The sequence below is a fragment of the Podarcis cretensis genome, assembly GCF_951804945.1.
Source record: "Podarcis cretensis genome assembly, chromosome: 16".
NCBI lineage: Eukaryota > Metazoa > Chordata > Lepidosauria > Squamata > Lacertidae > Podarcis > Podarcis cretensis.
The window spans coordinates 42,641,273-42,659,724 of record NC_137186.1 but is presented as its reverse complement, the minus strand read 5'-3'; the positions used below and the strand labels follow the sequence as shown (position 1 = coordinate 42,659,724).

General features: G+C 48.8%; 1 protein-coding gene and 2 long non-coding RNA genes across 3 annotated transcripts in view; 2 read left to right on the top strand and 1 right to left on the bottom strand.

Annotated features, from left to right (window-relative positions):
* Positions 1-18,452, top strand: part of LOC307205453 — a 422,161-nt gene that overhangs the window by 267,745 nt on the left and 135,964 nt on the right. The window lies entirely within an intron of this gene.
* The window catches only part of LOC307205460, a 261,192-nt gene that overhangs the window by 232,259 nt on the left and 10,481 nt on the right, over positions 1-18,452 (top strand). The window lies entirely within an intron of this gene.
* XBP1 (X-box binding protein 1) lies at positions 2,279-3,800 on the bottom strand. Its single transcript, XM_079957826.1, has 5 exons — positions 3,473-3,800; positions 3,282-3,378; positions 3,035-3,193; positions 2,758-2,951; positions 2,279-2,494 (listed from the first exon to the last, which is right to left on the bottom strand). The coding sequence occupies exons 1-5, from the start codon at positions 3,790-3,792 to the stop codon at positions 2,305-2,307; spliced, it is 960 nt and encodes a 319-aa protein (XP_079813952.1). The 5' UTR covers positions 3,793-3,800; the 3' UTR covers positions 2,279-2,304.

Here is an 18,452-nt window from a genome sequence, read left to right as displayed (position 1 = left end):
TGAAGAGGTGGTGGAATAGTTGCAAGTTTCTACTGGCCCCTGGTGATGCTGCATTGGCTAGCTGCCATGAAAAGCTCCTTTGGACTTTTTAGTTCAGCCTTTGCCCCTCCAGAAGGCCCTGAAAAATATACACCACCGAGCACTCGCAACCTGCTGAAGTGATCAAACCATCTCCCTGAACAAGCTGTGTTGCAAATCAGCAAGTAACATTGTGTCGCTAAAGCAATAAAAGCACCTGCAGTTGCTGTGTGAGGTGGAGCAGGTGTCTTGCATCTCAAGCACTAACAGCGGCCTAAATGGGACCCCCCCCCAAAAAAAAAACTGCCTTGAGGGACACATTGCCACATTGCACTTTCAATGTTTTGGTAACTATTTATCTGGCTCTCCCCCTACAACTTCTAGTGGCACCCTTGGATTTTGAGTCTTTCATGTGCAGAGTTTTTAGCCTATGATCCCTCAAAGTGTTGTGACTTAGTCTGTATTTCTGTGTCAGCTGAAATGAAGCTGCAGGTCAATGCTAGAGCTGATCGAAAGACACCATGTACTGTGCCTCATTACATAACATGGACTTGTTTTGTGCCTACCTGCTCCTTGTCTAACAGTGGTACCTTGGTTCTCAAACTGAATCCATTCCGGAAGTCTGTTCCAAAACCAAGGCACACTTTCCCATAGAAAGTAATGCGAAATGGATTACAGTGGTACCTCTGGATGTGAACGGGATCCGTTCTGGAGGCCTGTTCACGACATGAAAGGAACACAACCCACAGCGGCGCATCTGCACATGCACGGGTTGCAATTCGCCACCTCGCATGACGTCATTTTGCACGTCTGCCCATGTGCGAGTGGCGAAACCCGGAAGCAACCCTTTCCGGTACTTCCAGGTTGCTGCGGGACGTAACCTGAAAAAACGTAACATGAAGTGGACGTAACATGAGGTATGACTGTAATCCGTTCCAGACAATTAAAAACAACCCCTAAAACAGCAATTTAACATGAATTTTACTATCTGACGAGACCATTGATCCACAAAATGACAGCAATAGACCAGGCTGCAATTTACTACCAAGTATAAAAAACTAGCACTGATCTACCAATTGCCATTGAAGGGGCGAGTGTGATGCTGCAGTGCTGCCGTCGCTACCCCCCTGGCGCTGGGTCCCTCTGCTGCCTTTGTCACTGCAGCATCAGCCATCCCCTCACCGAGTAAGGGAAGCCCAGGTCAGGTGGCAAGCAAGCAGGCAACAGAAGTGTGGAACTCAAAATGGAAGTGCACCCCCTGCACGGAGTACGTTCAGATTCCAAAAAAAGTCTGAACACATACTGGCTCAATTTTGATACCTTGTTCCTTTCAAAATCTTAATGTGAATGAAAAGGAATGGCGCAAAGCTAGCGACTGTTCTTTATGTAGCAATGCCATACGTTCTGTTCTGACTGCCCAAATAATAATAAACTTTCTTCAAACCCTAAACCACCTTATTGCCAGCAATTGTGCAATACTGTCTATAGGAAAAGTATTTTACACATTTAATAGGGTGGGGAAGGCAGGCAAGAAATCACTTCCATTTTTTTTTAATTGCAGATAATTGTTTAAATATGCAGCGGAGGAAAAATAATTATTACACTTTTTTGTTTTACAAAAGATTTCTATCCCAAATTGCCCCATTATTTACATAAATGAAAAGGGGAAAACCCACCCACCCCTCACAGGGCAATGTCTTACTCAAAGAGCACAGGTGCCCACTTCTAACCCTGTAAAATGTTGATTTCTTAGATCGCCTCATCTCTGCATTAGGCAAATGTTGGGTATATAAAACATACAAATGAGAACAATACTTAAGGTTCTGCTGAAACACTTTCAAGAGGAATGTTCTTTATAAGTAGCCCTGCTCTCCTTTTGGCTGTGAGGGCAGGGGCTCACTGGGGGAGTCAGAGACTTTTACACACTGATCAGCTGCGGGAAAAGTTCATTGGCAAAGGCCTCCTCCCAGCCATACTCTGCGTCCAATGGGGAGGACAGGTCACTGAAAGGGGAAGGGGAGCCCTCGTAACCTGAATCACTGGAAGCATCTAGCAGACAGGGGGTGAGATGAGGCTTCTGGTCTGAGGTGAGCATGTGGGAGACGCCCAGCTCAGGTAAGAGAACATTGACAGGCTCCTCCTTGACAGAGATGGGGTACTCCAGGGGGACGCTTTCAGAGGAGGGAGGAACAACTTCCTCTATTCTCACTAGCATATTGGCTTGGCCCTCCCCCTCCGCCACAATCTCCAGGAAGAAGGGTTTGGTATACTCATGGTCAAACCGTATCAGTTCATTAATGGCCTCCAGCTTGGGTGCTGTGGACCCCAGAGAGGAACTGGGGGAGGCTGGTAAGGAATCTGCTTCTCCACTCGCTTCTTGGTGCAACTTCTCCACACAGGCTGGTTCTGCACTTCCTCCATAGTGCAGGAACAAGTCTGGATCCAAGCTGTCCAGAATGCCCAAGAGGAGATCAGACTGCAAAAGGAATAAGTCCTCTCATTATCACAAAAAAACATCCCATTCCAAGATGTCCCAGTCAGCTTCCCAGCTCCTAACAAGCTGCCTAACCCCTCGGTGAAAGTAAGGTGGCTAGCCGTTGCTGTGAGAATGTGAGGAAATCTAGGCCGTTCTTTGTGGGATGAAGCCCAGTCTGAGCTGTGCTCTAGGAAGCCAAAAGGGGTCCATGTTCCATCTGCATTTGTGCACAGCAGGCCAGAAAGGGTTGCAACAGAACTCACCTCAGAATCTGAAGAATCAGAGTTGTCTGGATCCAAGCGGAGGGCACCACCACCAAGGCAAGCGGCTGCTGGGCCTGTCCCTGCTGCAGAGGAACACGTAGTCTAAGTGCTGCAGACTCAGCGGACCCGGCCGTTGCCCCAGTGGTGCTGCCCCTCTCGGGCTGCTCCCCCTCATCTTCTTCCAGCATCTCCACCTTTGAGGGGGAAGGAGAGAGAGACTCAGGCGAGCGCTCGAGTTCAGGGAGACAGGTGGGGCCTCTTGGAGCTGCTCTCTTACCTTCAGCGCTACTGCCGTCGGTGCTGCCCCTCCTTCTGCTCCTGCGGGCGGTGCCTCCAGAGCGGGGAGCCCGAGGCGCAGGCGCAGCTCCCGGTTCTCCCGCGCCAGGCTGTGCGTCCGCTCGCGAAGCGCCTGGTTCTCGGCCAGCAGCTTCTGGTTCTGCGGGGAGGAGAGAGGCGGCGCTGAGCGGCGGGATGCGGCCCCGGGAGCCCTCTCCGGCCCGCGCTGCCCTCCCTGGCCCACCTACCTCCGCCTCCAGCTCGACGGCCTGCCGCTCCAGCTCGCCCATGCGCGCCTTCTTGCGGTCCCGCGCGCTCTGCGCCGCCACGCGGTTCTTCAGCTTCCTGCGGAGAGAGGCGGCAGGCTGTCAGCGGCCAGGCCCCTTTCCCGAGCCCCCCGCCCGCCCGCCCGCCCGCCCGCCTTCCCTGCTCCCCTCACCGGCGCAGCGCCTTCTCCTCGGGGCTGAGGTGCGCCAGGCGCTGCCTCTTGCGCGGCGGCGGCGGAGACAAGGCCGCGCCGGGGGCGGGCGGCGCGGCTGCCGAGGAGGAGGAGGAGGCGGCGGCGGCCGCCGGCAGGAGCAGCAGCCGCGCGTGGGGAGGCGGAGGCCCGCTTGCGGGGACCGGCAGGGGGACCATGGCGGCGGCGGCTCGTTCCTCCTCCTCTCTCGGCGCGGCGGCTCCTCTCGGCTCCCTCTCGCTCCGGCGGACTGGCTCGCCAACAGACCCTTCCGCATAGCTAACGTCGTGGCTCGCGCTCATTGGGCAGCTGGCGGTTGCGTCAGCCGGAGGAACTGCCCGCGCTGCGCATGCTCCCTCTTCTCGCCCTTCCCCCCCAACCAGCGCCACGTTGGCCGCCCTCGCGCGCAGCCGCAGAAGCCCCGCCGAGGGGAGACGCCTCTGTCCGCGCCGCTCGCTGGTCTCTGCCCCGAGGCGCCCGCACGAGGGCGAAGGCGGGGCCGGAGCGGGAGGAGAGCGAGGCCGCCGCGGGCTCCCCTCGCCCAGCGCCCGCCTCTGGCCCTGGAGCCTCGTCCCCCCCCCCACCCCACCCGCCTGGGGCCTCCCGCGGAGGCGCCTCATGGTCTCACCCCACCCTTCCTGCTTCCAGGGTTATGGAACATTTTACACTGTCTCTCATGTCCCTGTTACTCCTCTTGGCTCTAAAGTAAAAAGTTCCCGATGATGCCGGCGTCCTTCACACAGGAGTTGTTCCGAAGCCATTCTGGAGGCAGCAGGTGAGCCTGGGCCCAGACCCAGGTGCCTTGTGGAGATGGGCAGCGCTTACCAGGTGGGCCCTCCCTCCTGAAGTTAAGGCGGGGCCAGACCTTTGCAAAGGACACTCTCCCTGTGCTTTATGGCGAGAAAAGCACCCTTGCCCCTCTTGCATACAGTTCTGCAAACTGCAGAGGGGGCACTGTGCCCTTCTTCAGCTTGCCATTCTGGCCCTGCACACCAGTGGCCTAGCGTGGGGGGTGCAGGGGGGCCCGGGCGCAACATCTGGGGGGGGGCGCGCTCGCACTCGCAGCTCTCTGCCCCTACTAAAATCCACAGGTTAGGGGGCGCAAATTACTTGCCTTGCCCCGGGTGCTGACAACCCACGCTACGCCACTGCTGCACACAACAGCTACTCTGCCACGCATCCCTCTCACAGGGGCAGTGATGGCGACAGGGACTGATTGCAGTAGGCAGAGCTCAATGGGGTGGCTGGATTAAGCCAGAAACAGATGGAAGGTAGCAAAGGAGAAAATCCAGTGAGGCTTTTCCACCAGCTCCCTTGAGGGGCTAGCAATTGTCTTTGGCACTCCTTCAACTTGTTCTCCAAGATCTTTGGCTCTCCTTCAGCTGTCACCTAGTGACAACTATGTATCATGACTTGGATCAGTGGTTCTCGGAGGGTATGGCACCGCACTGCTGTGGCAGGAGAGGATGGCAAGCAATCAGTGAACTGAACAGCCTCATACAGGAACACCTTGCAACATGGTAGGAAGGATTTAGTACTTTGCATCACTGTCTACATAAAATTTTGACTGGCTTATAGACTCCTTTGCAAATCGCAGCTGTTCAGGATGAGGCAATGACATCCATTTCCAATGATTGCACCTTGAAAATGTCACTGGACTCTTTTTGGATATACAACCAGAAACAGTATCCATACGTCTGTTCAAGACCACTGACTATTCTTCTACAGTCTCTCCACGACATAGCATAAACAGGGATTTTCAGTTCTGATACATATGAAAGATCAGAAAAGAGAATGGCTTCTTTGTGTTTATGAAGGGATCAGAGTTTGTGTCAAATTACACCTACCGGTAATATAAATGAGCAAAAGCAAGCTCACACCTCTCATTGAGTTTGTATACATATTTAAGGCACATAGGTAAGGGGCTCATTTATAATTATATTTTGGGAATGATTGTAGCAGGAAACCCCCCCTTCATTACAATGTAATGCACAAGCACCACACACACACACACTTTACACTGACCGAAATCACCCGACCGACCGTCTGATCCATGGATTTTACTGACAGAGAGTGGACTCCATACCTCGCCCCACCACCCGTCAAGGAGTTTGCCTCCGAAGGTACTGCTGTGTCTGGAACATCGGCCTCGCCTCCACCTGGGATGGCAGAGCATACCTTGAGGGCTGGTATCACTCCACCACCCCACCCGGGGAGTGGGATACCTCGGGGCCTCAAAGATGTGGCGGTGTAGCTACAAACCTCACCTACCTGCATCGACAAGACCCCCTCCACCCTGTGGGCACGGCACCTCAACAAAGGGGGGAACTGACGATATCTTAACCCCCTACCAATGACGACCTATTATCCACCTGGCATTCCAACACCTACGTGAAGCTGGTCTCCGAAATTGCAAAACAAACGACCACCGACAATTGTTGGATCTGTGCCAACGCCCCGGCTCACCTCCACAGCGGCATTCCTTTTCTTGGAGTACCCCTCACCTTACAACAACACCTCTCTGCCGACGTACAGTCCTGGAACCTGACGGCTGTAAACTTAACTCACCAGTACATTTACCTAACCGGACCTACGAAAAGTGACCTCTGTCGAAAGTTCAGCGGCAATGACAGGATGATTGGAGAAAGCACCTGTAAGTACATCATTGACATCACCCTGACCGGTAGAATCACCTTGTGGCGACAGGGCACCCCCTCTACCCATCCAGATCTGTTGTCTGCTTGGAAACAAGTAATGAACTTGCCTGATTCTTGGGACCCCTCCCCCGTTTCCCAGTGCTTTTTCCGTACCTTTCTCACCGGCCGCATAGACTCCTGCCTACAGGGATTGTTTTGGGTGTGCGGCCATCGTGGCTATGTATGGGCCAGCCCCCACTCCCGAGGCACCTGCTACATTGGACTTAACTTGCCTGGGATCAGGGTCACCCCAGAACTTCCCCCTGGAAGGAGATGCAATAAGAGGGCAAAGGACTTATCAGAACTTTCCGATGTGTCAGCCAATGGGGAAACCTATGGGCGAGCCCTCTTCCCCGCCTACGGAGCAGGTTCCAACCATGTTGACATCCTTAAACTGACTGACATTCTATTAACCTTTATGGAGGAATCTAACGCGGCAACCCAGTCCATCCTAACAGAGTTGACAGAGGTCAGACAGATGGCGATTCAGAATCGCCTTGCTTTAGACTATATTCTGGCTTCGACCGGAGGCATATGTGCCCTCGTAGGAACCGAGTGCTGTACATACATCTCTGATCAGACCTTGAACATTACGGGACATCTCAACAATATCCACAAACTGACAGATGAGCTTAGAGATATTCAACATGAAGGCCTATCCGATGCTCAATTTTGGAGCTGGCTACCAGGATCCGCATGGATAAAACATCTCTTGGGAAACGGGCTCCGGATTCTGATCACCGTTGCTATTTGCATCGCTTTCTTCTGCTGCGCTATCCATTGCTTCCCGCTTTGCTGTCAAATGTGCAACTCCTGTGTTCCGTTTCTCTGCTCCCGCACGCCTGCCTCTCACAGGATGTTCCTGCTGGGAACCCCTTCAACTTTCATCGAGATGGGACCCCTAGGAGCCCCGCGAAATCTGGATTCTGGGTATGGCATGTCAGACTTTTACTACCTTGTGCGGAGAAAAGGATTGTGCGGTGTCCACCTTCGCAATCTTATCTCCGAAGGGGGGAACTGTAGCAGGAGAACCCCTCCTTCATTACAATGTAATGCACCGAGCCCGCTGTATATTTTTTTTTAAAAAAATAATATTTATTAGCCGTTTAAAGATTACAAAAGAAAAGAAAAAGAATTAAACAAGACAATACAATACAATGCAATGCAAAAACAAAACAAAAACACCCACAACCCAAACCCTAAAACATTGAATCGACCAAACAAAACAAAAACAATTAAAAACACATCCAATAATTTCAATATCATAACTTTCATTCACTTGTTTCAGCGACCTCCTCACACCTCTCTTTTTGTATTCCACTTCAATTAACTGTTTCAGCAATTCCTTTCCATCTTTCTCTGTTTTCTGTCCTGTAATTAATCTTAACATATTCTAACCTTATTTTTTCCCTTTAATACATTTACAATCTGTCTGTACCTAATTCCTTATAACATTTCTGCTAATGCCATATAACTTCATTCCATCATTTTTCTAACATTCATTAATTTTACAATATTTCTGTAAATAATCTTTAAACTTTTTCCAGTCTTCTTCCACTGACTCTTCTCCCTGGTCTCGGATTCTGCCAGTCATTTCCACCAGTTCCATATAGTCCATCAACTTCATCTGCCATTCTTCCTGGGTGGGTAAATCTTGTGTCTTCCAATACTTTGCGATGAGTATTCTTGCTGCTGTTGTTGCGTACATAAAGAAAGTTCTGTCCTTCTTTGGCATCAATTGGCTGACCATGCCCAGGAGAAAGGCCTCTGGTTTCTTCAGGAAGGTATATTTGAATACCTTTTTCATTTCATTATAAATCATCTCCCAGAATGTCTTAATCTTTGGGCATGTCCACCAAAGGTGAAAGAATGTACCTTCAATCTCATTACATTTCCAACATTTATTTTCGGGCAAATGGTAAATTTTTGCAAGCTTGACTGGTGTCATGTACCACCTGTAAATCATTTTCATTAAGTTTTCTCTTAGGGCATTACATGCCGTAAATTTAATACCTGTGGTCCATAACTGTCAGGGAACTGCCATCGGAGCCAGAGGCGGAGGGAAGGCTCCAGAGGGATGCCGGAGAGGGTCGCAGTAGGGAGAGAGGCAGCCCATCCACTGGGGAAGGAAATCAGCGTAGCACCAGTGGAGGAGGGGGGCAGATGGGGGAATCGGAGAGAAGGCTCCAGGACTCCTCGCAGAAGACCAGCGGGGAGAGCACGGGTCCTCCGCTGCCCACACCCTCCCTGCGCAGAAGACTTCCGCGCAGGGAGAGTAGGAGGAGACTGGGCGTCAAAGAACTTTTTTGCTGGAAGAAGTTCAAGAAACGCCCACTGACAGATTCTGCCAGTGATTGAGACAGCCACGGATGGGTGGCTGTCCGGACAGAAAGGGTTCACCCAGGTAACCCAGCCAGGTGTGGTGCCAACTTACGCACTAGCAACCCCCTAGAACCATTACAGCAATCCGTCAGCCACTGACGTTGCTTGTGCGGAGCCCCCCCCCCCCCCCGAGGCAGCACGATGAGCCGAACAGGGACAGCTGGAGAGCCAGAGCAGCCAGCTGCGATGCCAAGTCTGCTAGAAAGAAATCGAAACTTGGAACAGCATGTAGCTCTCTTGACGGCGCGGCTGGACGAAAGACGGGCTCAGGATGCGCAGGTCAGACCCACCCCCATCGCAAGGAAGGTACCGGGGCTGGTACACAAATTTGGTGGGAAACCCCAGGACTACAATGCGTTCCAAACGGAAATAGAGTACGCTTTGGAACTGCAGCATAATGACTTTGCTGATGACGGGGAGAGGGTAGCGTACATTGTGGGGCATCTGGAGGATGGGGCATGCGAATGGATCAGGCCCCTAATGGCAATGCAAAATGATGCCTTGAAGGACCTTAAGAATTTTTTTCAGGTGATGAATGCGATGTATTACAGCGAAGTGGAGCAAAGTGTGACTCGGCGGGAACTGATGGGGTGCAAGCAGGGGAGCCAGTCTGTTAGAGACTACTGGTCACGCTTTGTGATGTTGATCCACCGGCTTGGTTGGGATCTGGACTCTGAACCAATACAAATGTTGTTTGAGGAGGGGTTGTCCCCAACGGTGAAAGACGAGTTGTCCTGCGCGCCCCGCCCACAGTCGATGGATCAACTGACCAAGGCTGTGCTTGCGATTGGAGTACGGCAGGAAGCGCGGGCTCAGGAGAAACGCAAAGTGAGAGGAGAACTTTGCCATGACTACCGCATTCCTGAAATACTGAGACAGCTTTCCCAGGTGGCTGAGCTAATGGAAATTGATGGCGCGCGCGGTTTCAAACTCCAGTGAAGGTCGCAAGAAGGTGGGGAAGGATTGGAAAACTACCAAGAAGTGTTTCCTCTGCCAGTGGCCAGGACATTTTGCCAGGGTCTGCCCTCAAAGGAAAGTCTGGCAAGGGATGGTGGGGGCTGCTGGCTGTGAGGAGAAGGGGGAGGAAGGGCAGGTGCAGGGAAACGACAACGCCTGGCTGCCAACCAGCAGGGGCAGCAGCCAGGCCAACAACCAATAGAAGTGCCCCAGCCTGACTCTCCCAAGGCAGCAATAGACATAGAAGTGGTGCTAGAACTCCCGAATGGGCACCCAGTCAAGGTTAAGGGGCTGCTGGATTCAGGCAGTTCCTGTAATTTCTTCAGCAGGGACTTTGCTCTGGAGCACCAACTTAACCTGCTGCCCCTGGATTTTCCCTTGCAAGTGACCACCATCGATGGCAGGGAACTTCGGGGGGGGGGAGAGTGACACACCAGACCCCACCAATGCAAATGAGGGTTTCCAGGCACACGGAGACCATCGCTTTTCACATGGCCACACTGGCAGGACCTCCAGTAATACTGGGAATGAGCTGGCTGGCACTGCATGATCCAGTAGTGTCATGGCATCAGCGGTCAGTCACCTTTGAGTCAGCTTACTGCTTGGAACACTGTCTGGGGGGGAGAACCCAAGAATGACGGTGGCCAGGGTGGCTGGGCTGGCCGTGGAACAAAGAGGGGAGGTGCCACCACAATATGCTGACCTGCAGGAGGTCTTCAGCGAGAAGGAGGCAGATAGACTACCCCCCCACAGGCCCTTTGACTGCCAAATCAACTTACTCCCAGAGGCTCAGTTGCTGGTGGGCAAGCTGTATGCCATGTCCGACCGGGAGATGCAGGAATTGCAGCAGTTTATTGACAAGAACCTGAAAAGGGAATCAAAGGCGGTGGGGGGCAGTCCGGTGTTCTTTGTGGACAAAAAAGACACTAATCAGCCCAGGCTTGTAGTGGATTACCGGGCCCTGAACCTGGTGTCAGAACCCGTGACCTTCCCAATGCCCAGGATTGACGACATTTTAACACATGTGAGGCAGGGAAATTTTTTACCAAACTGGACCTCAGGGGAGCATACAATTTGATTAGGATAAGGGAGGGGGACAAATGGAAAACTACCATGTTCACCCCCCTAGGGGCCTTTGAGTACTTGGTCATGCCATTTGGATTACAATCGGGCTCTGCCTGTTTTCAAGCTTTCATGCACCACGTGTTGGGACCCCTGCTGTACAAGAATTGCGTAGCCTTTTTAGATGACGTCTTAATCTATTCGGACAATGAGAAGCAACACGTCAGAGACGTCAGGGAAGTACTACAGCGACTGCAGAAGCACCAGTTGTGGGTCAAGCTGGAAAAATGCCAGTTTCATGCCAGAGAAGTCTAGTTTCTGGGGTACAAGTTGTCAGACAAGGGACTAGCTATGGACCCAAGCAAGGTGAAGGCAGTGCTGGAATGGAAGGCCCCCAAAACCCGGAAGGATGTGCAGAGGTTCTTAGAGTTCAGCAACTTCTACAGGAAGTGCATTAAGAACTTCGCTCACTTAACCGCGCCCATCACAGATTGTCTCAGTAGCAAAAAGAAGTTCGCGTGGACAGAAAGTGCCCAGCTCTCCTTTGAGAGACTGAAGAAGGCGTTCCCTTCAGAGGAGCAGCTCCTATTTGTTGATCTGGAGAAGCCCATGAGACTGGAGACGGACACGTCCGACCGAGCCGTGGGAGCGGTCCTTTTGCAGCCCAGGGCCAAGCAGGGCTGGAGGCCGTGTGCCTTTTTCTCAAGAAAGCTGAGCAAGTCAGAGCAAAACTCTACAGTGTCTGATCGAGAACTGCTGGCAATCTCTGTGGTGTTTTGGCAATGGAGACATCTGTTGATAGGGGCGCGGCACAAGATCCAGGTTTGTACTGACCATAAGAACTTGGAATACTGGCAGACCGCACAAGTGCTCAACCAGAGACAGATTCGATGGGCTCAGGAGTTCTCCAAGTTTTCCTTCGAGATACGATATGTGCCAGGAGAGGAAAACATAAGAGCCGACGCTCTCTCCCGGAAACTGGAGTACATGGAAGGAGAGGGGCCGCCGGAGGTCCGACACGTGTTTCCAGAGGACCGATGGGTGTGGGGGGGAGCGTTGGTTGGGAAACGAGAACTGACCAGGCTTACTAGAGATGACGCGTTCGCTCAAGCGAAAATCAGGGAACTCCGGGATGGAAGGGAAGACCAGGGAGGGTTTGAGGAAAAAGAAGGGCTACTGTACTATAAGGGGGCACTGTACTGGGGAAAACCTTGAGGGAGAAGGTACTCAAACAACTCCATGCCAACCCAACAGCTGGGCACTTTGGGCAACATAAGACCATGCTACTCGTCAGCAGGCAGTTCTGGTGGCCAAAGGTGAGGGAAGACGTACGGGAATATGTACGGGGGTGCGACCGATGCCAGAGGGCAAAGGGGGAGAGGGCTGTCCCCGCAGTGTTACTGGAACCCTTACACTGGGAAGACCCTGGGAGGTGGTGTCCATTGATTTTATGACAGATCTGCCCAAATCAAGGGGGAAAACAGCAGTCATGGTAGTAGTCGATCTACTGACAAAAATGTGCCATTTCATAGCTTGCTCACATGCGGTGACGGCAGAGGAGACAGCCAGATTGTTTGTGGATCACGTCTTCAGGCTGCATGGGTATCCCTCGAGGGTCATCTCGGATCGCGGGAAACAATTTACTTCCCAGTTCTGGAGGAAGCTCATGAGCTTGCTACAGGTCGAGGTGGGCTTCTCGACGGCGAGGCATCCGGAAACCAATGGGCAAGCAGAAAGAGCGAACAGTATACTCCAGCAGTACCTACGCTGCTACATCAGCAAGAGACAGAACGATTGGGTAGAGAAACTAGCGTTGGCTGAATTTGCGTACAATAACGCTGAACATGTGTCCACGGGAATGAGCCCGTTCATGGCCAATTATGGGTGTCATCCCAGGGCCTTCCTGGGGAGGGGGGAGGAAGGATGGAGTGTACCCACGGCAGAGCAGTTTGTAGAAGAAATGGAGGTCTTGCACCAGCAATTCAAGATGAACTTGGAACGGGCCAAGGAAGCTTACAAGAGGCAGGCAGACAAGCACCGTCGGGAGGGGGAGGCCATAAGGGTGGGAGACCGGGTGTGGTTGTCAACCCAAGGGTTACCCCTAAAGGGAGGGTGCAAAAAGTTGCAGCCGAGAAGGCTGGGGCCTTTTGAGGTAACACAACAGGTGAATCCGGTGGCATTCAAGCTCAAGTTGCCTGATAGCATGAAGATACATCCTGTGTTCCACAGGTCCCTACTTTCACCGTACAGGGAGGGACAGGAATTTTCGGGGTGGGAGGGAGGAGTCACCACCCACCCACGGGTAGAGGAGAGGGAACACTGCAACCAAGCCATGGAAATACTCGATTCAAGGTTGCGAGGTCGCCAGGTGGAGTACTTGGTAGCGTGGGAGGGAGAACCCCGGTCAGAAAACACGTGGGTCCCCGCTGAGTCGATCAATGACGGGTATCTGGTGGAAGAATTCCACAGCCTGTTCCCGGATAAACCAAAACCACTAGCGAGATTCTGGGAGGAAGAATTTGGAACCACAGACGACGAAGAGGGCTTTGTGGGTTTTCCTGCCTCCGAAGAGGAGGGAGGGGAGGTGTCAGAGGGAGAAGAATCGGACTGGGAGGCCCAACCCACGGGAAGAGATTGGAGCGGGTGGGAAGCGGGGTTTGAATCCTCAGAGGATGGTGACAGCTCCTTCAGGGGATTCCCTGCATCGTCAGCCGAGGAAAGGGATGAGTTTGAGTCGGAAAATCGGGCCGGGGTGGAGGGGGTCCTGGGGGGGAGGTGGATGTCAGGGAACTGCCCCTGGAGCCAGAGGCGGAGGGAAGGCTCCAGAGGGATGCCGGAGAGGGTCCCAGTAGGGAGAGAGGCAGCCCATCCACTGGGGAAGGAAATAAGCGTAGCACCAGTGGAGAAGGGGGGGGCGGATGGGGGAATCGGAGAAAAGGCTCCTGGACTCCTCACCGGAGACCAGCAGGGAGAGCACGGGTCCTCCGCTGCCCACACCCTCCCTGCGCAGAAGACTTCCGCGCAGGGAGAGTAGGAGGAGACTGGGCGTCAAAGAACTTTTTTGCTGGAAGAAGTTCAAGAAACGCCCACTGACAGATTTTGCCAGTGATTGAGACAGCCACGGATGGGTGGCTGTCCGGACAGAAAGGGTTCACCCAGGTAATCCAGCCAGGTGTGGTGCCAACTTACACATGAGCAACCCCCTAGAACCATTACAATAACTGTTCCCAGTCAGCCATCATAATGTTATGTCCAACATCTTGTGCCCATTTAATCATAGCAGATTTCACCGTTTCATCCTGAGTGTTCCATTTCAACAGCAAGTTATACATTCTTGACAAATTCTTAATTTTGGGATCTAACAATTCTGTTTCCAATTTTGATTTTTCCACCTGGAAGCCAACTTTTTTGTCCAAATTATATGCCTCCATTATTTGGTAATAATGGAGCCAATCTCGCACTTTGTTTTTTAATTTTTCAAAGCTCTGCAGTTTTACTCTGTCTCCATCTTGTTCCAAAATTTCCCAATATTTCAGCCATTTGGCCTCCATATTGAGTTTTTTCTGTGCCTTCGCTTCCATTGGTGACAACCATCTTGGGGTTTTATTTTCTAACAAGTCCTTATATCTTATCCAAACATTAAACAGTGCTTTTCTAACAATATGGTTTTTAAACGCTTTATGTGCTTTTACCTTATCATACCACAAATATGCATGCCAACCAAATACATTGTTAAAACCCTCTAAATCCAGCACATCAGTGTTTTCAAGAAGCAGCCATTCTTTCAGCCAGCAAAAAGCAGCTGATTCATAGTAAAGTTTAAGGTCTGGCAGGGCAAATCCACCTCTTTCTTTAGCATCAGTTAATATCTTAAATTTTATTCGAGGCTTCTTGCCCTGCCAGACAAATCTGGAAATATCTCTCTGCTACTTCTTGAAGCAATCCATCTTGTCTATAATTTGCAATGTTTGAAACAAAAACAACATCCTTGGCAATACATTCATTTTTATCGCAGCAATTCGACCTAGCAATGATAGCTTCAAATTTGACCATATTTCTAAGTCCTTTTTCACTTCAATCCAACATTTTTCATAATTATCCTTAAACAGGTTCACATTCTTGGCAGTTATGTTAACCCGTAAATATTTCACTTTCTTTATTAATATTAATCCTGTCTCCTCCTGGAACTTCTCTTTATCATTCACAGTTAAGTTTTATATATATATATATATATATAAATTTTTTATTAGTTTTCCAATTTTTAAAAAACACAACAAGAACAACATACAAACAAACACATAAATTCATAATTTCTTAACCTTATTTTCATAAGCCTCTTTTCTCGGACTTCCCCATACCTTCCCCTTTTTGCATCCTTTTTTGTTTTTAACAATTATTCAACAACCCTTTTAACCAATTAAATTTAAATTCATTCTCCTTTTCAATTTCACCCTAAATCAAACAAAATTTACCGCTGTAATTCTACGTCTTCCTCTCCCTTAGCATTTTAGCACTCCTCAATTTTATAGTAGCTCTTAAGATATATTTTAAACTTCTTCCAGTCTTCTTCCACAGTCTCTTTCTCTTGGTCACGGATTCTGCCGGTCATTTCTGCCAATCCCATAAAGTCAATCACTTTCGCCTGCCATTCCTCCAGCGTGGGTAGCTCTTGTGTCTTCCAATATTTTGCTAGAAGAATCCTTGCTGCCGTAGTAGCGTACAAAAAAAAAGTTTTTGTCCTTCCTCGGCACCAATTGGCCGACCATACCCAAGAGAAATGCCTCTGGTTTTTTATGAAAGGTGCATTTAAGTACTTTCTTAATCTCATTATAAATCATTTCCCAGAAGGCCTTAATCTTTGGGCAGGTCCACCAAAGGTGGAAGAAGGTACCTTCAGTCTCTTTACATTTCCAACATTTATTATTGGGCAGATCATAAATCTTCGCAAGCTTGACTGGAGTCATGTACCACCTGTAAATCATTTTCATAATGTTTTCTCTTAAGGCATTGCATGCCGTAAATTTAATACCTGTGGTCCATAACTGCTCCCAGTCAGCAAACATAATGTCATGACCTATGTCTTGTGCCCATCTAATCATAGCTGGCTTCACTGTCTCATCTATTGTATTCCACTTCAGCAGCAAGTTATACATTCTTGATACATTCTTAGTATTGGGTTCTAACAGTTCTGTTTCTAATTTCGATTTCTCCACCTGGAAACCAATTTTCCTGTCTTGTTTATAGGCCTCCATTATTTGAAAATAATGGAGCCAATCTCGTACCTTGGACTTTATTTTCTCAAAACTTTGTAGTTTAAATTCACCACCTTCTTGTTCTAAAATTTCAGAATATTTTGGCCAATTAGTTCTCATATTAAGTTTCTTTACCTCCTTAGCCTCCATCGGTGAAAGCCACCTGGGAGTTTTATTTTCCAATAAATCCTTATACCGAATCCAAACATTATACAGTGCTTTCCTAACAATATGATTTTTAAAACCCTTATACACTTTAACCTTGTCATACCAAATATATGCATGCCAACCGAAACTATTATCAAATCCTTCCAAGTCTAGAATGTCTGCATTTTCAAGAAGTAGCCAGTCTTTTAGCCAGCAGAAAGCTGCCAATTCATAATACAGTCTTAAGTCCGGCAGGGCAAACCCCCCTCTTTCTTTGGAATCAGTGAGTATCTTAAACTTTATTCTGGGCTTTTTGCCCTGCCAGACAAATTTAGATATATCTTTCTGCCACTTCTTGAAACAATCCAGTTTATCAACGATTTGTAATGTCTGAAACAAAAATAACATTCTAGGCAATACATTCATTTTAATTACTGCAATTCGACCTAACAAGCTTCAGGTTCGACCATATTTCTAAATCTTTCTTTATCTCTGTCCAGCACTTATCGTAATTATCCTTAAATAAGTTTACGTTCTTAGATGTCATGTTAATCCCCAGGTATTTTACTCTTTTTGCCACCATTAACCCAGTTTCCTCTTGGAATCTCTCTCTTTCAACATTTGTTAAATTTTTTTCCAGTACCTTAGTTTTTTGTTTATTCAACTTAAATCCTGCGACCTGACCAAATACTTGAATTAATTCTAGGACTCTTTTGGTACTAGTGTCTGGCTCTTGCAAAGTCAATACTAAGTCATCTGCAAAAGCCTTCAATTTATGATGTCTGGCTCCGACCTGGATCCCTTTCACCAGCTGGTCCCCCCTAATCATGTTTAGCAAAACCTCCAGGACCGATATAAAAAGTAATGGGGATATTAGGCACCCCTGCCGTGTCCCTTTTTCAATGAGTAGTTCGTCAGTAACCACATTATTTACAATTAACTTTGCCTTTTGTTCCGAATAAATTGCACTTATACCATTTTCAAACTTTTGGCCTACCCATGGAGGTTCTTCTTCTTCATAAATTTCCAAGATATATTGTCAAAGGCTTTCTCCGCATCCACGAAAATTAAAACTGCCTTTGTATTAATATTCACTGTCAACATTTCTATAATGTCAATTATATTCCTTACGTTGGTAGATAGATGTCTACGCAGGAGAAAGCCTGCCTGGTCTTTATGAATCTCCTCCACTAACACCTTCTTCAATCTTTTTGCCAAAATGTCTGCAAATATTTTGTAATCCACATTAAGTAATGATATAGGGCGGTAGTTCTTGATCTGATTTTTATCAACTTCAGTCTTTGGTATAAGTGTAATAAAAGCTTCTTTCCACGATTCGGGTGCCCTTTTCCCCTCTAATATCTCATTACAAACCTCCTTAAGCGGCTGTATTAACCAGTCCTTCAAAGCTTTGTAGTATCTGGAGGTTAATCCATCTGGTCCTGGAGATTTCCCCAATTGCATATTTTGAATGGCGCCCTCTATTTCTTGTTCAGTTATTTTCTCATTTAAGGCCAACGTGCTTTGTTGCGAAATTTTTTGTAATCCATATTTCTTGAGGAACTCTTCCATTTCTCCTTCGTTTTCCGGCCCTTGTGCATATAATCTTCTGAAATAACTCTGAAAGCAGTTACTGATCTCATTTGGTTTAAAAATGTTCTTTCCATCCACCTCCAAGCTTGTGACTGTATTCAATTTCTGTCTCTCCTTCAATTGCCATGATAGGAGTTTCCCACATTTATCTGCCGATTCGAATGTCCTTTGTCTCATTTGCTTAATTTTCCATTCAATCTCCTGGTTCATCAATTCCATATATTGCTTCTGATACAATTTAATTTCTCTCAAGATCTCATGTGACTTTGGTTTAGATCTCAATTTCTTTTCGCTTTCTTTTATCTTTTCCAAAATCTTGTCTTCTCATTTTGTTTCCTCCTTTTTAAAGAGTTCTGTTGTATCAGGAAACCCCGCATCACGGCCTTACTTGCGTCCCAGATCACTCTTTTCTCCACTTCTGTCCTCAGATTTATCTCAAAGTAGTCCTTCAAGGTTTTTTGGGCCTTTTGATAAACCTCTGGATCTCTAAATAAGGTATCATTCATTCTCCATCTAAAGGAGCCAGCTGTTGTTGTTTTCATTTCCATCTTTACCGCATTATGGTCGGAGCATGTCTTTGGGCAGATTTCCACTTTTTTTATCTTTGGAGCCATTCCACTAGTAATCCATATTTGATCTATTCTTGTCCAAGTCATCTGTGATTCCGAAAAGAATGTTCCCTCTCTCTCGAGAGGGTTTCTTGTTCTCCAGATATCAATCAGGTCCATATTGTCAGTCATTTCAAAGAAAGTCTTAGGTAATCTCCCATCCTTAGAGATCACCTGTCTTTGTGCTTTGTCCATATTTGTAGAGACGCCGCCGTTCATATCTCCTAAAAGAATCACCTTATAATCCAAATAGTCCGTTAATGTC